Below are 23,731 nucleotides of genomic sequence, written 5' to 3' on the forward strand. Positions count from 1 at the left end.
GTCCCCAGACTAATAGCTGGGATACCAGCATGGGACTGATCCAGACACCATGAACTTGGGTCTCAGTGAGGAGACCTTGGAAATCTATGGGACCTCCTATAGTAGTTCAGTACTTAACCCTAGCATAGGTGTGTTGACTTTGGGAGCCCATTCCACATAAAGGGATACTCCCTGAGCCAAGACACACAGAGGTGGGCCTAGGCCCAAAGGATATGATAGACTCTGATGACCCCCCCCATGGAAGGCCTCGCCTTCCCTGGGGAGCAGAAAGGATATGTGATAGGTATGGTTTTAGTTGGGTGGGCGGGTGGTAGGGGAGGTAGGGAGAGGGAACTGGGATTGACATGTAAAACAATCTTGTTTCTAATTCAAACAAAAATTTGATTAAATATATATAAAACAAAATACTACCTAGCTCTAAAGAAAATGTATAAAATTTGCAAGAAAAATGGATGGACTTAGAATGCATAATATTAAAATCATAAAATCTCAGGGGAAAAACACCACATATGTTGAATCTCTCTCATATGAAGAATCTAGCCAGTAACATATGTGTACACATATATGCATTCCTCTGAGTGTAACATAACATGAAGAAGAGAGAACAAGAAAGGCTGGGTACAATGGGACTGAATGCATGTGAGGGACATGAATTATGAAAGAGAATAAACAGATAATCATTTTTCCAGGTCTAATTCTTCCATGGATCTTTTGGGTTGGGTGGTAGATAAATACATGAAATATATTCAATTTTTTTTCTTTTTCTTTTTTTTTTTGGAGGCTATCCTGGAAGTAGCTCTTGTAGACCAGGCTGGTCTTGAACTCACAGAGATCTGCCTGCTTATGCCTGCTGAGTGCTGAGACTAAAGGTGTGTGCCACCACTGCCACGCTTGAAATATATTCAAGTAAAAATTTAATGTAAAGCGCCACAGCTTCCACTCTGAATGCTCTCTCTAACTGTACAGAAGTTTATTAAGTTATATAGATTTTTGATCTGGTTAACTTTGGCATGTGATGTTTTTACTTGTTTGCAAGTTGTTTATAATAAAATTTATTTTAAAAAATTAAAGATAAAGGCCCTATTCTCAAAAACCGAAAAATGGATTAGTTCAATTCAGAAGTGTTGCAGTAAATGGCTGTGTAAAAAAGTTTCATGTGTAATGAACTTATAAACAAAATAGATCCCATATGAAACCTGCCCAATTTGTAAGAGCAAATTCCCCCAGAAGCACATTAAGCTTGAGAGAGACCTGAGCTGTGTCTAGGCCAAACATTTCCATACCTGTTGTAATGCAATACTGGAAGCATGCAGTTCAATAGCGGCCAGAGAGGGAATTCGAGATTCTGAAAGAGATTTGTTCTCCTTCTTTATTAGCCTAGAGTTTCGAGCTAGATAAAAAAGAATCAGAAACATAATGAAAAAAATTAGGAACTACTAGTTTTCCACATTTCTAAATACTTACTATATACGAGTGAATGCATTAGCCTACTTAAGTATGCAAATTACGACTCATTTTTAACATTGTTAGTTTATTTAACTTACAATTTAGCAATATAAACAAAAGGGCTGGAAAGAGTAGACACATATGAACATACCTATTCCTTCTAGAGCTCTCAGTTCAGGGAGATGATTATAGTTTAGTTCAGGCAATCGCACATCTGCTTTGGAATATTCCTTCCTTTTCTTATTTGCCTGAAGGAGGTACTTTTCACTAGAGACCTAATTATCAGAACCATTAACACACATGAATTAGCTTTAAGGTGAGCCAGGCTGTTAACTACTATATTCATATACTCAAATGTGTGCTTTCAAGGGCTGGAATAATAGAACTTTAAGGACATTACTGCCACAGAAAACAGTGTCATCAGCTAATTTATCAAACTTGCTAACAAGTACAAGATTTGACTGTTTTCTAGTTTCTTTTCTCCCCTTTGCCAATCTTCAGTGGAAGTCCCAGTAAGCAAGAGGCAGCAAAGGATGGGCATGGCATCCTGGTTCTTTAAGCCAGCAAGGTCAGTCTTACACCACTGCCTGGGCTTTTCAGCAAACAGGTGCTGTTCTTTGCCTTAATTGTGACCAGTTGGTCTTCATATACATTATCCAACCCCCAAGTTTGATGTCTCAGTATATCTTGTTACTCAGCTTTTGATACCTATACCCAGACCCTCTCCAGCAGCTTTAACAGGCTAAACATTACTGTAAGTGATGGAATGGATCAGTGAGGAAAACCATGGCAGAAATCGCTGAGCTGGAAGCTTACTTTCCATTGCAAAGAGATAGACAATATATTAATATAACACACAGAGGGTATCAGATATATACAGTGGAAGAAAACTAGGTGAGGAGAGGGTTTAAACAGTGATATAGGACTAGATGCCATACTAAGATGAGTTCAATAATAAAGAAGACCTCAAAGTAACATTTCGTATGGACTAAAGAGGACAAAAAGCATCTGTTGGATAAGCTAGGGGAAGAATGTTCTCAAAAAGAAGAAATAGTAAGTATAACAGCCCAAAGGCAGAGGTATATCTGGCCATCACATGAAAAGTAAAAAGGAAATCTATAGTTGGAACAGATTGAGGAACAGAATAGACAGAGATGGAATACAGGATTAGGGACATGACTCATGCAAGAACTTATTATACCTAGAAGGACTCTGGCCTGGACATAGAGAACAGAAGCCAACTGAGAGTTTTTATCAGAACAGAAGGTGAACTATTTGGTGTGGTCTTGGGCCAGCATTCTGCAGGCTTTGCTGATGTTCCTTTCCAAGCTATCTCTGAACCACATACAAGCTTCTCATATTAAAATCTACCATCATGTTTGTTTGGTTGGTGTGTTGTTTGGTTTGGTTTTTCAAGATAGGTTTCTTTAGTCCTGGCTGTCCTGGAACTCACTGTGTAGACCAGACTGGCCTCAAACTCACAGAGATCTGCCTGCCTCTGCCTCCCAAGTGCTGGTTTTAAAAGTGTGCGCCACCACCACCTGGCCTGCCATCATGTCTTTACCTTGCTGATATACTAGACTATGAACTCCACAAAGATTGAACCAAATTCAGTTCTAGTGTCTTATATGCAACAGAATGATCATATATATTTAAGTGATTATACAAAATACTTTCACTAATATATATCTTCTTGTTTTCTCTTTAAAGAGAATTCAATTGCAAAAATTAGGTTAGGAAAAGTTATTTATATTGCTGAAAATAAATGAGATGGCATCTAAAGAGAATCTTTCACTCAGAAAATGTATTTAAACATTCAGAATTTCAAATTACGGCTATGACAAGTCAAGGATGGCATTGTCTAATTCAGTTTTTACTCTATGTCTCCAAATAAAACTTTTTGGTTTTTCGAGATAGGGTTTCTCTGTGGTTTTTGGAGGCTGTCCTGGAACTAGCTCCTGTAGACCAGGCTGGTCTCGAACTCACAGAGATCTGCCTCCCTCTGCCTCCAGAGTGCTGGGATTAAAGGTGTGCGCCACCACCGCCCGGCCCAAATAAAACTCTTAATGCTTCACTTTCACGTTTAAGACCAATGCAGGTCTAGAGGTGATGAGCACTTGCTCTTTTGCTGCTGAGAACAACTACTTACGGATGTGGCCACGTTCATATTATAAATCCCTGATGGAGAAGGTTGACTTGGTTTAACAAATGGATTACAGTATTTCTTAGTTTTCTCATCCACTCTGTAAGAAATGTTTTAAGTTAGAATCATTAATGATTATTTTCTCAAATCAAAATCAATGACATCATATTAAAAGATAAGATGTTTAATCAGAATTTAATACCTAGTCTCAGATACACAATGCAGAGAAACCTGGTGAAACATCCTACCACTATGACATCACCCACAGCTGCCCCTTTCAGGAAAATGCCCAAAGGTGCATGTGTAGAAAAGGCCCAAAGGTAGCCACTAAATGCTCACCAACATTCCATGCAGCAGCAGGCACCCAAAACTAATTAGTCCTCTTATTAATGACAGCCTCTCAGGTTAATAAACAGCTACAGATTCTCTTTATTGTAAACAACAGTAAAATCCTACTTTCTTAGGGTTCAGGAGAATTCTTCCCTTTTTTAGCAAACTCTAGTGATTTTCATCATAAGGTCATCATATTTAAAACAGTTATTTTATAAGTAGAAATTGCATTTGGAATTCTGACAGTAACAATGCGAACAAATTAACAAGCATTTTTTTTTTTCATTTGCCATTCATACCTGTAACTCTGTACTCCAGGAATAGTCCCCATTCCAGCATTAATACCAGGAGCAACTGCGGAAAGATTGTGTGTGAGTGGAGGAATCGCCATGCCTGGATTTCTTGAGTGATCAATGTTGACATTGCTGCAGTCTCTGAGGCTTGTGGAAGGCAAGCCTTTGATGTGGCTTGTCCCGCTGTCATGGAGACAGCTGGCATTTGAAGCTCTACTTCCTTTTTCAGCTTTCTCACCATCAATTTTTGATCCTTTTATTTTAAGCACTTTAGAATCCTTGATTTTGGGATCAGCATTGGTATCCTGACCATTAATAAAGATGTTAAAATGTTAATGATCTGACAAGAAACTTCACAGCCTAATTCTACCTATGGAATTAAAATTAAATCAAGATTCTTATTCAAATAATTACTGTGAAAATACAAGAAGAGCCGGGTGTTGGTGGCTCATGCCTTTAATCCCAGCACTCGGGAGGCAGAGGCAGGCGGATCTCTGTGAGTTCGAGGCCAGCCTGGTCTCCAGAGTGTGTTCCAGGATAGGCTCCAAAGCTACACAGAGAAACCCTGTCTCGAAAAACCAAAAAAGCAAATACAAGAAGAATATATGTGATGCATACCAACTTGATAGATGACAGATAGATTTGTAGATATGTAGATACATAGATAGATGATTGATGGATGATGGATATATATGTAGATGATAGTAGAGAGGTTGATAGATAGATGATAGATGATTGATAAAGAATGGATGGATAGATAGATAGATAGATAGATAGATAGATAGATAGATGCATGCATGCATGCATACATACATACATACATACATACATACATACATACATACATACATACATACACACATACACACACAGATACACAGATAGATAGGCAGGCAGGCAGGTCTGTGTCTTTGGGTATACATTTCAGTAAGGAGAAAAACACAGAAGAGGAACAGAGATTGCTGCTTTTGTTTTTACATATTCAGAGTCAGCAAACACAAAATTGAATACTCTTCTGTTTCACTCCATAGTAGTAGAAATGTTAACAAGAACAGACCCTGAGTAATTTAGCAGGAAAAGTAACTTTTTTTTTTTGGTTTCCTGAGACAGGGTTTCTCTGTGGAGCCCTGGCTGTCCTATAACTCACTGTGTAGACCAGGCTGGCCTCAAACTCAGAGATCTGCCTGACTCTGCCTCCGCCTCCCAGGTGCTGGGGATTAAAGGCATGAGCCACCACCACCACCAAGCCTAAAAAAAGTAAACATCAGAATCACAAATTTAAAATTGTTATGAAAATTCTGAAAGTAGTATTTTCATTTTCTGTTGGTAAGGAAGGAAAGTAGACTACGTTGGGAGTGCTTGTCCCTGGGTGTGCATGCCTTTGCTCCCCAGTGTTGGATGTACATGGACAGAGATGCCCAGTGTTCTTGGATGTGTGTGAGGAACTGAAAGTCTCTGAAGAAGCTACATCCATACTAAAGATTTTGCTGATTGACTTTGGATAAGAAACTGTGGAGAAACAGATGTAGGTCTAAAGACAAAGTTGCCTTGGGTTATCTTAGTGCTTTTAATAGCCACTTAAATTTACCATCTGACCAAGCTTCCTCAAGACTATTAGGTAAACTCTTAGATTTATTGCTAAGCATAGAGGACCTCTAGCTTCCACCAACGCAAAAGCTAAAGGTTGTAAAATAACATCTAAAAAGCACAGAAAGGCTTCCTGCTCCACCGTAGCCTACCTAACACCTACTACTGTGTTTAGAAACCTTTGTTCTGTGACTTTAAAGTTCTCACAGTAAAACATGTCATTCGGGTAACTAAAATCCATGTTCCTGGGCCACGGTTACTCATCCTTGCTCCACAATATACCATTTCCTTATGTCCTACAAATAATTATTTCATGTGAGTTGACTTTCTAAGCAACACTATTGCACTTTCTAGTACCTTTTGAGCATTTAAAATATATTAAGGTGTTTGTTGTTTTTTAAGGTAGTGTCTATAGGAAAAAAATTATCTTTTTGTTTGTTTGGCTTTTTGCAACCAGTTTGAAAGCTAACAATTTACCCAGTATTTAAAACTTTAAGCATTAAGGGCACTTGTTGCTGTGCAGAAGACAAGGGTTTGCTTCTCAGCACCCTCATGGTAGCTCACAAACCATCTAAAATTCCCATCCTAGAGAATCTGATGCCCTCTTCTGACCTTCACAGGCATCAAGCCTGTATGTGATTCACATACACATAGGCTAAATACACATAAAATAAATCTAATTTTTAAAATTTAAATCTTCACATTTTCCTCCACAAATTTAAGCCTTAAAGCATGAACATTTACCTGTACCACAAGCGTCTTTCTTTCTTCACCTAAGGCATCATCTTTTTCTTTCTTTCTGTTTTGAGATTTTTTGGGTAAAGAGTTATTCCTGGCATCTTTCTCTATTTTTAACTGCAATTCTTGAGAAAACCTATATAAGAGTACATGTCTCAATTAAAATAAAGTTATATGGGAAAAACAAACTTATAAAAAAAATCAAGATAATCATTTAAGACTCAGTGTTAAAATGACCCACTTTATTTAAAATGAGAAAAATCACATTCCATATGAAGAGTGCCTAAAAGCCTTTGGGGTGTGGGAGAGTCTCTCAGGAGTCTTGGTAGGAGAATGTTTGTACCACCCTGTAAACACTGGTCCTGATGACATAAAACAACGGTGAGGAGGCTGATGGCATCCTACCAAGAACTGAAACACTTGTACAAGAGCAGGCTAGTAGCCATTGCTCCTCCTGGCCAGAAAGTCAGTGTGTGTGTGGAGAGAGTGGGGGGGGGAGTCACTTAAGGATGCTCACAATTGCTCCTAACAGCCAGAGGGGGAGCACCTAAGGATGTTCACAGTAAAGCAGTGAAAGGGGTTAATTTTATTAAAGCTAACTGAACACTTGAACATCTCTCTCCAGATTCTGTGTGATAAGAGAAGTTCCCACAGTCTGTAATTCCATGGGCTGATTTAAGAGAAATGGTTGCTCAAGTGCAAGTCAAGCCATACAAGTTTCTCATAAGATATTTACACTTGAAAGACTAACTAAAAGGCCATGCTTAGTCAGAAGGGTATGCAGCAGACACTTTGCTTTGAAAATGAACAAGATGAGCTAGTCATTGCAAGGAAAGCAACTGATAATATTTCTGTAAACAAAAAATTTAAACTTTCATACAAAAATTACAATTCTATTAACTTGGGATCTTAAAGGTCCTCCCATAGTTCAAAAGCCTTCTGATAAAATGGAGTATAATTTTTATATTATCTAATGACATACCAAAAAAATTTTTTTTTTTGGTTTTTCGAGACAGGGTTTCTCTGTGGCTTTGGAGGCTGTCCTGGAACTAGCTCTTGTAGACCAGGCTGGTCTCGAACTCACAGAGATCCACCTGCCTCTGCCTCCCGAGTGCTGGGATTAAAGACATACCAACATTTTTAAGGTCCACATAATTCAACATTACCAATGTGCTTCAAATGATAAAAGTATGTCATAAAAGCATGCACAGATAAAACATCAATTCAGAAAATCAGACAAAAATGGATTTAATGCAACAGAGAAAGAAAAGTTCATTGACGTGGTTTAAGTTTCACAATGCATCCAGTCTTTTAGAGGACTGGAGAGATGGCTCAGCAGCTAAGACTATTTGCTGCTTTTCTGGAAACCCACACTCAATTCCCAGCACCCACATCTGGTAGCAAACAACTGCCTATAACTTCAGCTCCACGGCACCCAACACAGTCTTCCAGCATCTATGGGCACACACATGTGACAGACAAACACACACACACACACACACACACACACACACACACACACACACAAATAAACAAAGTAAAATTTAAATAAACGAACTGCTATAGCTGAAATTGTCATGGTGTCATACACCTGTAAATTTCAGCACTCAGGAGGCCAAGGCTGACTTTGGGTCAAGCCTGGACTACATAGTGAGTTTCGGACCAGCTAGAAGTACAGTGCAAGATCCTACCTGTGATAATTTTTTTTAAAAAAAGAAGACGAGAAAAAGGAAGGAAACAAGGGAGGGAAGGAGGAATGGGGGGGAAGGAAAGAAGGAAAAAACTACCAATGCCAGATTTTGGTATAATATTAAAGTTTGACATAGAATCAAAGAATACTAAATTACCTCAAAGACTATTAAATATTCTTTCATTTTTCTAGATATCCATTTGTTTCTTCCAACTAAAATAACATACCATGGTGTTCACAAATGAGTACAGAAGCAAATGTGAGAATCCAAATATGTTAAGTTAGATTTTGCAAAATGACAAAGCTTTAGGACTGAAGAGACAACTCACCAGTTAAGAATGGACACTGGCCTGGACACATGGGGAAGGGCCTAGATCTGGCCCAGGATGATGTGGTAGACTTTGGGGAGCCCCTTTTGAGGGCCTTACCCTGCCTGGGGAGTGGAGGGGAGATGGTTAAGGGCAGGTGGGATGTTGGGGGGGAGGGGTAGGAGAGGGAGAAGGGATTGACAGTTGAAGCAAGCTTGTTCCTAATTTGAACTAATAAAAGAAAAAAAAAAAGAATGCACACTGCCCTTGTAGAGGACCTGAGTTTGGTTCCCAGAACCCATTTCAGGAGCCATGCCTATAACTCCAGTTCCAGGGATCTGCTGCCCTCTTCTGGCCCCCAAGAGTATCTTCATTCATGTGCACATACACAAATTCATATGAACATGCAAATGCATATTACATATAGTTTGTTTTTTTTTTTTTTGAGACAGGGTTTCTCTGTATTGTTTTGGAGCCTGTCCTTGAACTCACTCTGTAGATCAGGCTGGTCTTGAACTCACAGATATCCGGCTTCCTCTGCCTCCTGAGTGCTGGGATTAAATGCGTTCACCACCAACACCTGGCTCAAAATATATTTTATACTATATGTATTTGCACTGCATACAGACAGATATCCAGCATGGCCACAGCCACTCATTTCCTGTTTCTTGTCCGGTCAGCAGAGCTGATGCTAACATCTAGATGGCACTGGAAACTATGCCAGCACACAAGCCTAGCACCTTAAGGACTTGGCACATCAGCACACCAGCAGGATAGTCAGCACCACTGGACCTGGTGTGGCATGAGTCCAGCAGCAACAGAAGATGGCAACTGCACAGTTGCAGCAACACAGGAATTAGTGACCTGAATGGTAGATGTCATCACAGAAGACAGAAAGAGAAATGCCAAAAGTGACTGTTTCATGAAAACCAGCAGCTCCAGTCTGATAAACATAGGAAACCACTCCTAGGAATTGCATTACTGCTAAGGGTAAATGGAGTAGGCTTTAGGTAGTTGACATCCTGCAAAGGTGGTGGCAACAAGTAAGACCCTGTGACTGTGGTGGAGACTTTCCTGTGACCCTGGTTACTCCAGCCTGCAGAGCACGGGCCGGCACTACAGTACTGTACCTCTCAGCAAATCCATCCATTTGGAAGAAATCATGGTGCAGAAGGTCAGCACAGAAGGGCCTTTTGTCTGGGTCAATATGCAAGCACTTCTGAAAAAATCAAGAACATATATGAGTCTTCTTCAAGAACAACTGTCTACATTTAGATTTCTTCTTTCTAGCCAATGAACAAAATAAAGCACAAATCACAATAGTGACCATCAGTGGTTTTTATGTCACAGAAAGAGAGACCCAGCATCCAGTGTCTGTGGGTGTAAATTCCTAAGAAGCAGTCTTTCCAAGAAATAAATTTAAAATTACCTGAGGAAATTGTTGACCTAAAAGATCAAGTAGGGAAGAAGGTTAGGAGGAAGGGAGGTTGGTTGGGAGGGAGGGAGGGAGGGAAGGAGGGAGGGAGAGAGGGAGGCAGGGAGAAAGGGATGGAGGGAGGGGCACTACATGAACCAAGTCTCCAGACTATACAAGTTTCCTATAACAAAGAATTACCTTTGCTAAATTTATCACGACTTCAGGGAGCTTGGGATAACGGATCTCGAGGGGTTCTGTTTCTGTGTCTTTAATCTCAGGCAATCTTACTCCAGCAAACACAGGATTTTTATAAAACAGCTCCTGGTGCCTTGGAATTAAATTACCTGGGAAGAAAACCAGCATCCACCTTCATCAGTACAGGCTCAGAAGTGGTGAAGAGGCAGGTAGCACAGAGAAACAGTGAAAACAGCTAGTGGACAGTAGGACTCTCACAGCATGCAAGATTGTTACTGTGAAGGCACTTGGAAGTCTTTATAGTGGGCTTGACACAAGACAGTTCAAGAAAATGGACACTGTTTTTATAACTTATCCACCTAGAAAATTAAATACATTTACAAGCGGAATACTTGTGAAGACACAGGACAGACAGGTGGAGAACAGTTTGTGCTGCTCTAGATGAAACACCGCTGCTCCTGCTAACAGTAAAATGTATCATGTGCCCAAAACAATGAAGACAGAGTCACACAGGCAAAATCTAACTAGATAAACCAGTTCCTCCCTAAGAGAATTTAATATTTATTCAACAGATTGTGTCCCTATATCTAAATTCAAATTTGAGCATTTTAAACTTTTTCTCAACTTTAATACCTATTAGATCTTGAACTATATAATTGAAGTTAAATTTTATAAACTTTTTATTATACTAGTACACTGTAAATACTATATAAGCATAATATTGAGGAAATATTGAAAAGGATAATGTACATATTTGGTACAGATGCAACCCCTCTATTCTTCCTCCCTCCTCCCTGTGATACAGCAGTAATATGAAAATTCTACTGCAAGAAATCATATAATACTTAACAAATTCTTAATCTCAGAACTTAAAACCAAATAATTAAATTACCCCAAGTGTGTTACTATTATTTCCATTTTAAAAGCTATCTTAAAATATGAATTTTATATTATATTCCAACAAATGTAAGGCTCAGAGTCTAGCTCTGGAAGATCATCCAAAGCACTAAGAATGACAGACAAAATCTAGGGAAGCTGTGCATGGTGATGCACATCTGCAGTCACAGTCACCAGCACAGTGACACACATCTGCAGTCATAGCCTTGGGAGGCTGAGGTAGTAAAGACTGAGAGGCTTAGGCAGAAGGATAGAGAGTTTGGGGCTACCCTGGTCTATACAGTGAGACACTAGTCTCAGAAAAGAAAACACAAAAACAAAATTCAAATGCAAGGCAATATTATGCTATCCCATAAATCTCTGTGCCTCTCATTTTATGCTGGAGATGAAGATGAGGATGAAGGGGGATAGCTGGATTTCATCACTCGCACACCGGCACAATAGGGAAAAAGTGATAATTACATCGTCTCTGTCGGGGGCGGTGGGGTGGTGGAGCAGAGGTGACCATGATTCAAAACCAGGCTCGAATTTTCTGGATTATTATGAATTCTCACTACACTGCCTTGCTATAATTCTTGCAGCCCTTTAAAATCAGCAGTGACTTTGAGCAACTTCAAGGCAGTTGATTGCATGCTAATATAGTCTTTGTTAAAATGATTTTTTAAAATTTTCCTGTCTATTAGATTTATGATTCTATTTATCTTCAGCAACCACCTCCTTTTCTCTTCTACTGATCAGCCTTGCTAGAGACTCAGAGGGTGTGCATATGTACATGCATTTATGTGTGTTTGTGTGTGTGCATATGTGCATGCATAGCTGTGTGTGTATGTGTGCAGTGTGTGTCTATATATTTACTCCCTACCTTCACCTAAAATAAGTATCACCTTTAATGCACGAACAACTTTAAATAACAATAAAAACACACAGGAAAAACTGTAAAATATAAATCATAGATGTATACTCTTACCTAAACATGTCATAATATGATGCAGCTGATCAATATCAGATTCTCCCGGAAATAGGGGTTGCCCCATGAGCATTTCAATGACCAGACAGCCAATGGCCCAAACATCAACAGCCCTGGAAAAAAAGTGAGGTGATGTAAGATGTGACTTCCTGACACCTTTCCTGTGCCTGCATCTTCTAGGCACTGAGAGGCACAGTAGTAAGTCTTGTCACTTAAAATTATTTCTCTATAAGAGTTCTAACCCTCGCCAGGTGGTGGTGACACACACCTTTAATTCTAGCTCTTGGGAGCCAGAGGCAGGTGGATCTCTGTGAGTTTGAGGTCAGCCTGGTCTACAGAGCAAGTTCCAGACAGGCTCCAAAAACTACATAGAGAAACCCTGTCTGGAAAAACAAACAAACAAACAAATTCTAACTCTCTATTTCAATAAGTGAGATATCCAGAAACTTCAACCATCTGACACTAAAGGACAAAGATTCTGAAAAGCCACACTTGTTACATGTATTTCATTCTGAAAATAAGACTCTCTGGCTGCCCACTGGGTGCCTAGTCACCCTCCATTTCTACATTGCTCACTCTAACAAGGTTATCAGTGTAGTCTTTAGCACACTTTAAAAAAAAAGAACAGTAGAAAAAAGAAGTGGTCACTGACAACAGAGTAACAACAAGAACTGAAAGCTAATAAAAAGGAAAGAAAAAAATTAAAACTATCCTAACAATTATTCAGAACTTACATAGCATGTCAGCATAGAGCCAGCTACTTTGAAGTTGCCCATTCATAGCTGAATTATAAAATACTACAAAAATTATAGCAGTGAAGTAAAATGAGAACTCAAAATAATTCAAAAAAGATTACTAGATGTCTAATATACTCAATATAGAAAATATTTTAGGAAAATTTCTGTCAAAAGCAAAATTCATAGTCTTCCCCCTTTGAAGAATTCATTTATAAAGACAACTTATGTTTTAAAATACTTTAATATTTTTACCCTCATGTTGCCTACTCTACCTTGTATTATAACTGTGAGACTTCTCTAGTCAATATTAACTTCTCTTTACAGATGATAAACATTATTTAACTTTAAATCAAATTGTGTGTGTGTGTGTGTGTGTGTGTGTGTGTGTGTGTGTATGTACATAAGTGCAGGTGTCCAAGGAGGCCAGAGGTGTCAGACTCTCATGAACCACCCAGTATGGGTTCTGGGAACTCAGGTGCCCTCTGTACTCTCTTAACCCCTGGGCCATCTCTCCAGGCACTAACAAATGTATTTCTTTATGATCATTAAAATTACTCAGTTTTCCCTTTAAAATAAGTACAACTACCCCAAGTTGTATTGCAAGCTTTTTGTTGGTTTGTTCTAACACCTTGTGGAATAAACCAGGATCTTACTGCCACAGGAAAGGACTCCACCACTGGGCCACCCAGCCCTCAAACGGATTTTTAAAAAGAATTTCCAAAGAGAAAGCACTAGGGATTGTTACAAACCCCTCACTAAACATTGAACCCAGGCCTCCCTTCCAGTGTTAAGTGGATCATGTGTTATATATGCATCCCACACTTTCAAAGAGTCAGCCTCTGTGCCCTCATTCCTGACTCTTACTTGCCGTACTTGACGTCACCAACCAGCAGTTCTGGAGCTCGGTACCATCGGGTGGCCACGTAGTCAGTGTAAACCTCCCCAGGAGCTGCCAATGTCCGTGCAAATCCAAAGTCACATAATTTTACAACACCAGACTGAGAGACTAATATATTCTCGGGTTTTATATCTCTGTGTATGATCTAAGACAAAAAAAAAAAACCACAGACCATAAAATATGTTAAACCAATTAATTTGGGAAGGTAGTGCCTGCATGAGCAGGGCACCAATGCTTGTTCCTGTGAGAGTAGAGCACATAGAAAGTTATTCTGGGGCTTAAGCCCTGCGACCTAAACAAAAGAGAACAAAAGAGAACATCATGTTTCAAATGTTAGTTGAAATAGCAAAGACATTAAGTAAAATATATATCATTAACCCACAAATCAACTTTCAGTCAGTTACATACTGTCAAGACCAAGGAATAAACCTGTTGTTGAAGTCAAGGAAATTTTTTTTTTTTTTGGTTTTTCGAGACAGAGTTTCTCTGTGAAGCTTTGGAGCCTATCCTGGCACTCGCTCTGGAGACCAGGCTGGCCTCGAACTCACAGAGATCCACCTGCCTCTGCCTCCCTAGTGCTGGGATTAAAGGCATGCGCCACCAATATATAAACTTTATGATAGGTTTTTAATACAGTACTGCATTAGCAAACACTTTATCACGCATGTGTCAGGCCCTACACAAAGTTTTACATACTTTACCTTATTTTACCACACATTAACCCTGAAACAGGTGCTATGATAGTTTCCACTTACAAAAGGCTGGGAATGGGTAGTAGCAGTATAGAAGTTTGAGGAGAGTGTAGGGTACAGGAGCATAACCTAGGACAATTTGAGAGTGGAAAAAGAAAAACTAGTGTGCCTGTCAGGAAATGCTAATACTTTGATTAGAGTGAGGTCAGTTCTGTCATCAAAAATGAACATTTCTTTTTTCATAACTGGTTTGCCATCGGAACACCACCAATTCAAAAACAAAATGGGAAAGGAAAAGATTCATAGCAACATCATTGTCACTGGACATGTGGAGTCAGATGAGCCACAGGACTGGCCATCTGATTGATGAATGTGGTGGAATTGACAAACAAACCACTGAGATGTTTGGGAAGGAGGCTGCTGAGACAGGAGAAGGTCCTTCAAGTATGCCTGGGTCTAGGACAAACTGAAAGCTGAATGTGGGCTAGAACCACTATGACATCTCCCTGCAGAAATCTGAGAGAGCAGCAAATACTATGTGACTATTACTGGTGCCCCAGGTCACTGAGATTTAACAAAAAACAGGATTACAGGCCCAATTCAGGGCAACTGTGTTGCCCTGATCGTTGCAACTGATGTTGGTGAACTTGAAGCTGGTATCTCCAAGAACGGGCAGCCCCGTGAGTGTGCCCTTCTGGCTTACACATTGACTACTACATTGTTCATTGTCTGTGTCAACAAAATGGATTCCACTGAGCCACCCTACAGCCAGAAGAGATGGGAGATAACTGCTAAGGAAATTAAGAAAGTTGGCTACAACCCTGACACAGTAGCATTTGTCTCAATTTCTGGTTATGGTAACAACATGCTGAGCCAAAAGTGTTATAGCAGCCTTAGTTCAAGGGATGGAAAGTCATCCAGAAAGATGACAGTGCCAGTGGGACCACATTGATGGAAGCTTTGGTTCCAATTAGCAAGTCTTTGCAACTGTCCCTCCAGGATGTCTATAACGTTGGTGGCATTGTTACTGTCCTGTGGGCCAAGTGAAGACTGGTGCTCTCAAACCTGGCAGGGTGGTGACCTTGCTTCAATGAGTGTCACAACAGAAGCGGTCTGCTGGAGTGCACCATGAAGCCTTGAGTGAAACTCTTCCTGGGAACAATGTGGGCTCCCATGTTAAGAATGTGTTTGTCAAGTATGTTAGACATGACAATGTTACTGGTAACAGCAAAATGACCCACCAGTGGACACAGCTGGCTTCACTGCCCAGGCAACTCTCCTGGACCAAATCAATGCTATGTGCCTATACTGGATTGTCAGACAGCTCATATCTTATAAGCTTGAGGAACTTAAAGAAAAGAGTGGCATGTGTAAGCAGTATACACTGAAATATTCTTCAACAGAAACAAAGTCAATGACAACCAAATGGTGGAGGTGCATGGCTTTAATCCCAGCACTTGGAAGGCTGAGGCAGACAGATCTCTGAGTTGGAGGCTAGCCTGGTCTACAGAGTGAGTTCCAGGACAGCAAGGGCTACAAACAAACAAACAAAAACAAACAAACAAACAAACAAAAAACCCTGTCTTCAAAACCCAGAGAGAGACAGAGAGAGAGACAGAGACAGACCCAGTCAGCCAGCCAATTATACTATACTATGACTTCGTTGGTCATTCTACTCTTAGGATAGTATTTCAGACTCACCAGGAAGAAACAGATTTTTTTGGTTGTTGTTTTTAATTATTTCTTTTAATTTTTTGAAATTATAAGTATATAATTTCTCTCTTGTCTTTGCTTTCTCTGATCCCTCCGTTATTATTCCTCTTCTTTGCCCTTTTTCAAATTTGGTACCCCTTTAACATTAGTTGGTGTTGGGGTGTGTGTGTGTGTGTGTGTGTGTGTGTGTGTGTGTGTGTGTGTGTGTGTATTTCTTTTCTTTTTGTTTTTTGGGAGTTTTGCTGTGTTGTTGTTGTTTTGGTTTTTCAAGACAGGGTTTCTCTGTAGTTTTGGAGCCTGTCCTGGAACTTGCTTTGTAGACCAGCTTGGCCTCAAACTCACAAGGATCCACCTACCTCTGCCTCCAAAGTGCTGTGATTAAAAGCGTGCACCACCACACCTGGCTATATTTCTAAATACAACTTGCTTAGTCCATATAATGTCACTTACACGTATTTTTTAGAGCTGACCATTTGGTATTGGAGAAGTTATCGTTTCATTAGAAGAATTCATCAATGTCTCTGACAATAACTGATTATCAACTTTGGCTGTGTCTGTAAGGTCAGCTTCAGAGATATTTAACTGAAGTAAGACCCATACCGAATGTGGGGGGCACCATTCCATGGGCTGGAGTCCTGGCCTGAATCAAGAGGAGCAAGCAGGCTAAGCACCAGCTTATTTCTCTGCTGCTGACTGTCATGCAATGGGATTCTCCATTCCTGCCATCATGATTTCCCTGACATAAGGGACTGAACCCTCAAATGTGAACCAAGTCAACCCTTCATTCCTTAAGTTGTTTTGGTCAGTTATTATGTCACAACAATGAGAAAAATTACTAAGATAATAACACTTCATACTGATCCAATTTTCTGCATATCCAACATTATATGTAGTCTGTTCCTGTGACAACATATCTCTGATTTATTAATCTGGCATTCAGTTTCCTGACCTTGATTAATGTGAATATTCATGATTAAAAAAAACAATGTCAAAGCTGGACTTCTCAGAACTCAATTTTCTGAGACCAGACCATTGATTTAGGAGATTCACAAGGAAAGCCAATACGAACTAACCTAGATGTCTCTACTGAATAATAAATATACACATATACACAGATGTAGTCATCCTGAATTGTATACTATAACATAATTACATAATGGGAGTAGACAACAAGACCCTAAAAACTGAAGATGATAAATAAGAAAAGGAAAACAACCAAATGTTCAAGTAGCTATTTTCTCTTTTACTTGTTATTTATGCTTCAGTGTGAGTGTAGGTCATGTGTGTGAACATGTCAGTGAAGACCCAAAAAGGGCATCAGATCTCCTGAAGCTGAAATTATAGGTGATTTTAAGCTGGATACCCAATGCGGGGCCTCTGGAAGAGTATCTATGACACCAACTCTCCAGCCCCTACTTCTATATCTGCTGAGAGAAGAGCCTCATGTAGCCTAAGCTGACCTTCAACTTGCTACTTAGCCAAGGTTGGCTTCTAACTCCCAAGTGATGGGATTCCTGAAATGCAGTACCATACCTGGTTTATGGTGCTTAGAATTAAACCTGGGGTTTTGCACATACTAGGCAAGCACTTTACCAACAGTCTTCAGTTCTCAAACTATATACCACTATCACTCATGATGGTTGTATTCAAAAAAGGCTATTATATAAAATATTTTGTAAAAATGTATATGTTGAGTTATTCATTTTATGCCCTATAGGTGCTATTTATTTCTGGAGTTGCTTTTCTATGGCATCCAAAAGACAAAAAAGAAAAGAAGAAGAAAAGAAAAAGTTGCTACAGACTAGATGAGAAGAACATAGATTTTCATACTCTCTTTACAAGTAGGCAAGAAAACACGAGTCAGCAAAACATAGTTCCTTGGTATACACTTCAAATGTACCTATTCCACTCAGCAAATGATATGTTAAAAAGAACAAAAATCATAAATGAACAAATATTTAAGTCTAGTTTATAAGCAAAGCATTTCATATTTTAGCATTCTGGGGAACTAGAGAGATGGCTCAGTGGGTAAAGGCACTTGCCACCAAGTATGACAAACTAAAGCCAATTCCCCAAACGTACACTGTAGAAGACAACTGACTAGTTCAAGTTATACTCTGACATATACACTGTGACATGTGCACACACACAATAAACTGGTGTACAAAAGTATACTGATGTCTGCAACTTACTTTAAAACACATAAGTATTAGAGATTAATAAATTAATAAATTGAACTAAGATTATAAAATTAGTTCACAGACTATAAATAACTATTGAGCAACTACAGCAAACTTAAATGTATAATATATTTAGTAAGAATAAGGTGTCTATTGTGTACCCTTTCAACTTTTCAATAGGGCCCACCATTTTGTTAGAAATTCCATTTTTTAGAAAATTTTCATGTGTCATATATTAAGACACATAAAAATCAGCACTATCAGAGTAATAGAGTTCATTTCAATTATGTTACTGGTTCAAACTCAAGACAAATATCTCATTAAGCTAAGTCACTATTATAAAGACAGTGAAAGATTGGCAAAATAGGCATCATACCTAATACTTACATTGTGACTGTGGCAAAATCCAATTCCATTAATAATCTGAAACAAATACTTTTGAACCACTTGATAGTCTAGTCCATTTGGAAATAGTTTCAAGTCATCAAGAATTGTGTGGTCAACAAATTCAAAGACTAGGTACCAGCGTTTTTTTTTCTTACATACTTCCAACAGATTCACCAAATTTTCATGCCTCAGTTGCTGTTATAAAAGATGCAAAATAATTTTAGAAGGTCAAGTTATGAGCAATTAACTATTTAAAAGATGCTAGTATAAGAAGATATATAAATAAAATGCATGAACAGTGCATATTGTACAAATATATTCAAGTTCTAAAATAACAATCAAAGAGAATATTGTTCCTTCTCTGCTCTGAGAACACAATAAAGCCAACAAGAAAAAAAAAAAAAACATTAACAAGCACCCCTAGAACTGAATGGCACAAAAGACTAGCAATGGAAAGGCGACAGTAACAACCACACAGAGACACTTACTGGACAGAATCTATCAAACAAGTAAAAAATTTGATTAGGAAAAAAATCAGAGACTACAAATTCAAAGAAGTTAAGGCTAACAGAATCCAACTGTATACTCAGCCCTATGATATAAAGAAATGATTACAAAACAATAGCAGATTTCTGTTACCACCAGCAAAATCCTATCCTCTCCCCTAAATGAATCTCTTACTGATAGATGCTCCAAAAGTACCATATTATCATAAAATTAAAAATATTCAAGGGGCTGAGAGCATAGCTCAGTAACAGGTAACTTGCCTAACATGACTGAGGTCCTGGGTTCATCTCTATCATGAAAGAGGAAGGAAGAAAGAGAGGGAGGAGGGGACAAATGCAAGGGGCAGGAATTATTCCAAGATCTGTTCAACAATGCTATATGAAAAGAGTAAGACAAATAGCAGGTTGACACTCATCAAATATAAATAAAAAAGCGTTGCCACCTTCAAAAGGAAGAAATCACTAGAATATGTGATCTAGTAATATGACTGCCATTCAAATTGTATTCAAGTAAAAAAAGGAAGAAAAGAGGACAATTTTGAAAATGGACAACCTATCAATTTCATGTAGGAACAAACCTTATCAAATATGGGCATCATGGCTATGAAACAGAAAATATACATTTAATTTTATTTTTACTTTTGAAACAGTCTCTATTACATAGGTCTGGCTATCCTGGGGTTCAATACACAGACCAGGCTGGCCTCAAACTCATAGAGATCCACCTGCCTCTGATTATGAAGTGATGGGATGGCTTGTGCTACCACACCTGGCCATAAATCTTTGTTTTTAAAAGTTAGATAAGAGAGACAGCTAACTTTTCATGGGAACACTGAGACAACAGAACAGTGGAATCAAATTTTGAACATAATGTAATTAACTTCAAGAATTCTGTTTTCTGTGGATATAGTTTTTAAAAACAAAGAACAAAAATATTGTTTCAGACTGACAAAAAATGAACAGTATCCCTTGCTAACATATCTGCTTTAAAGAAAATAAAGGATTTAGTTCTTTGCTTTCATTTTTCTTTTTAGGCAGAGGTTCAAGAAGCCTTTATTCTCTTGGATCAGCCTCCAATGAACTGGAACTGTAAACATGAGCCACCAGGATTGGCTAAAGAATTTACTTTAAAGCAAGGAAAAGGGATCCCAGGTAAGAGGCTGAGAAACAGAGGGAACATGGAAGAGTAATGTAAAAGATGAATCTTAATATATCCCAATAAATACCAATTATAAATATCTAACAAAACAGAGATTTAAAATACATGAAAGTAATAATACATATAATGGAGGACATCCTTCTGTGTATGTTTATCTTATTGGTTGTTGAATAAAGCAGTTTGGCCAATGAGGCAGCAATTTAGGCTGGACTAGGAGTCAAGGAAGATTCTGGAAAAATGTAGTAAAGTCTTGGGATTCAGGCAGGAAGTGACATAGCAGGCAGACTCAAAATATAAGCAGGGACAAGCAGGAAGTTGCTCTCTTCTCCTTCTCCCTTCTCTGGAGCTGCCATGTGAATCTGACAAGAGAGGACGCTGTTGGCGTCCTTGATCAGATAAATCTTTATAAATATATAGATTAATAGTTATGAGTGATACTTAAGACAGAGCTAGCAAATAAGAAATCTTAGTCATTGACCAGCAGCATTTGTACCTAATATAAGACTCTGTGTGTTATTTTGGGTGCCCACTTGGCAGCAGGACTCCAGCAGCCTGGCGGAAAGATTTATCGTTACACACATATATCTTTTGTAAGGGAAAAGGGATGAAAAGGTGGGAGTAAGTACTGTAGCAACACCCCAGGACAAAGCAGGCCCCGAGACTTAGCACAACTGACTCCACGGTGGAAGTATCATTCAGGCTGTAAAACTCAGCACATAGACAGCACCACCTGCCAGAACTAAAATAAAGTCCTAATCCATCCAAGACCATAGTTCTGGGAAAGTCTCTAAATAGACTAACCTTGCTTTTTTGCTTCTGTAGTTCTACTTCTGGATAACTATTCTTGTTAGCTGAAGTGTGTCAACCAAGAACATGGTTTTGAGCTTAAAAGCTCACTCTGGGAGAGTCTTGGGATTATGCTGGATTCCCCAACATCAAGTATAGTTGCTAGCTGGCTAATAAAGACTTTCTATTGGCTTAAACCTGTGTCCAGCCAAGCGGTGGTGGCGCTCGCCTTTAATCCCAGCACTCGGGAGGCAGAGGTAGAGGATCTCTGTGAGTTCGAGACTAGTCTGGTCTACAAGAACTAGTTCCAGGACAGCCTACAAAGCCACAGAGAAACCCTGTCTTGAAAAACCAAAAAAAAAAGAAAAGAAAAAAGAACTGTGTCGAAGCAGTCTTCTCTGGTAACCACCCCACAGCAAGTACAGTTAAAATGTCTAAGAATCTTCATTGTAAAAGCAGCCATTTGAGGTATTAGAAAGTTAAGTTGATTTCATATAATTGCTAAAGGAGTGGCAAAAGAATAAATGATAAAAGAATTGGGGGCTGGAGAGATGGCTCAGTGGTTAAGAGCATTGACTATTCTTCCAGAGGTCCTGAGTTCAATTCCCAGCAACCACATGGTGGCTCACAACCGCCTTGAATGAGATCTGGTGCCCTCTGCTGGCATGCAGGCACAAGACTATATACATAATAAATAAGTAAAATCTAAAAAAAAAAAAAAAAAAAAAAAGAATTGAAGAAACAGTATAAAAGGCAACAGAAAGCTACCAAATAGAAATCTAGATATAAGAGTAACAGTATCAAGTGTGCGTTCTATAGAAAATGATTTGTGATAGCCATGCATTTGGTTTGGAAAAAATGAGCCTACTAACTATATAGCAAAAATAAAACAACAACCATCACACAGATAGACAGAAACAGCAGATAGCAAAACATCTTCAAATCAGGCACTTACGGCCAGGCGTTGGTGGCGCATGCCTTTAGTCCCAGCACTCGAGAGGCAGAGGCAGGCAGATCTCTGTGAATTTGAGACCAGCCTAGTCTACAAGAGCTAGTTCCAGGACAGCCTCCAAAGCCACAGAGAAACCCTGTCTCAAAAAACCAGAAAAAAAAAAAATCAGGCGCTTACAACACCAGCAGAAACGGGGGAACCAGCTAAGGCAGCCAGCTGGAGTCTCCAACTGAGGAACATTGTTTTATGGCTATACTTGGGTTATATTACATAGTTTAAAAGGCATTTTAAAAATACTACAAAGTGGCAATTCAATAATTGAGTTTAATGGCCTATTGAAAAGAGAATCTTAGCCTGGCGTTGGTGGCACACGCCTGTAATCCCAGCACTCAGGAGGCAGAGGCAGGCGGATCTCTGTGAGTTCGAGGCCAGCCTGATCTCCAGAGTGAGTGCCAGGATAGGCTCCAAAGCTACACAGAGAAACCCTGTCTCGAAAAACAAACAAACAAAAAAAAAAAAAGAAAGAAAAAGAAAAGAGAATCTTTTCATTAAATGAGTAATCATAGTAATCATTGTGAAGGTTGCACAGGTAGGCAAACACATGATGGAGGTGCAAATTAGGAGAGTCAGTAAGGAAAAGTTAAATATGCTAATTGGAGTCCAAACACTAGAAAGGGAATGGATTAGAATGAAAAATAAATACTAAAGAATTTTCTAAGCAGAAAGATATCCACACTAGATGCACCATAGTAGGGGCTGGAGAGATGGCTCAGTGGTAGCTCAGTGGTTAAGAGTACTGACTGCTCTTCCAAAGGTCCTGAGTTCAATTCTCAGCACCCATATGGTGGCTCACAACCATGTATAGTAGGGTCTGATCCCCTCTTCTGGTATAAAGGCATACATGCAGATAGAGCACTGGTATATGTAAAATAAATAAATAAATCTCAAAAAAGAAAGGAAGAAAGAAAGAAAGGAAGAAAGAAAGAGAGAGAAAGAAAGGAGGCAAGCAAAGATCTGGGTTCTATTTCCAGAATACACACACACACACACACACACACACACACACACACACACACACACACACACACACGGAAAAACACCCATACATTTAAAAGAAAAATAAATCTTAAAAAAAAAAGAACACAAAGAAAACCAAAGGACATGGTAGCACACACCTTTAATCCCAACACTAGACAGGCAGAGACAGGTGGATCTCTGTGAGTTCAGAGGCCAGCCTGGTCTACAAAACGAGTTCCAGTACAGCTAGGGCTGTTACATAAAGAAACCTGTCTTGAAGAACAAAAACATCCTCAGAAAAAAACATAAGCAGCTAAAACCAAAGAGACAATGCAAGTAAACATTACTTTACACCTGGCAGATTCAGAATCACTTGTTCTCAGCAGGGGAGGGAGGCGCCAGTGACCAGAGAATGATCAGGGAGGTTGCTAGGGTGGTATTCTTATGAAATGTTATTTGTGTGACATGTGCGAGTGTATATGTGTGTGAGCATGTGTGTACAGGAGTCAGTGTAGGGAGACACCATAACCACACCTCCTAAGGGCTGGCTACAGGTGTGCTTAACCACGCCTTTCAGGGCATGGTCAGGGGAGGTTCAGGATGACACATGGGGAGTTCTTAAGGTGCAGCAGACACATAGGAGTTCTCTCTGGCCTCCCTAGCTTGCTGCCTCTGGGAAAGCTCTAGCTTGTG

At 39.3% G+C, this 23,731-nt stretch overlaps 1 protein-coding gene across 5 annotated transcripts in view; it reads right to left on the reverse strand.

Annotated features, from left to right (window-relative positions):
* The window catches only part of Cdkl2 (cyclin dependent kinase like 2), a 42,732-nt gene that overhangs the window by 12,869 nt on the left and 6,132 nt on the right, over nucleotides 1-23,731 (reverse strand). For 4 of the 5 annotated variants that reach the window (XM_027388402.2, XM_027388400.2, XM_027388399.2 and 1 more), the window contains exons 3-12: nucleotides 18,619-18,813; nucleotides 13,613-13,791; nucleotides 12,012-12,124; nucleotides 10,151-10,296; nucleotides 9,666-9,754; nucleotides 6,544-6,673; nucleotides 4,219-4,517; nucleotides 3,596-3,689; nucleotides 1,598-1,721; nucleotides 1,284-1,390 (exon numbers count right to left, since the gene is read on the reverse strand). In XM_027388402.2, coding sequence (XP_027244203.1) covers nucleotides 1,284-1,390; nucleotides 1,598-1,721; nucleotides 3,596-3,689; nucleotides 4,219-4,517; nucleotides 6,544-6,673; nucleotides 9,666-9,754; nucleotides 10,151-10,296; nucleotides 12,012-12,124; nucleotides 13,613-13,791; nucleotides 18,619-18,813 — 1,476 coding nt within the window. Of the gene's footprint in view, nucleotides 1-1,283; nucleotides 1,391-1,597; nucleotides 1,722-3,595; nucleotides 3,690-4,218; nucleotides 4,518-6,543; nucleotides 6,674-9,665; nucleotides 9,755-10,150; nucleotides 10,297-12,011; nucleotides 12,125-13,612; nucleotides 13,792-18,618; nucleotides 18,814-23,731 lie in introns of those variants that run through there. The other variant, XM_027388403.2, reaches the window with a different exon arrangement.

This window comes from Cricetulus griseus, assembly GCF_003668045.3.
Source record: "Cricetulus griseus strain 17A/GY chromosome 1 unlocalized genomic scaffold, alternate assembly CriGri-PICRH-1.0 chr1_1, whole genome shotgun sequence".
NCBI classification, from domain to species: domain Eukaryota; kingdom Metazoa; phylum Chordata; class Mammalia; order Rodentia; family Cricetidae; genus Cricetulus; species Cricetulus griseus.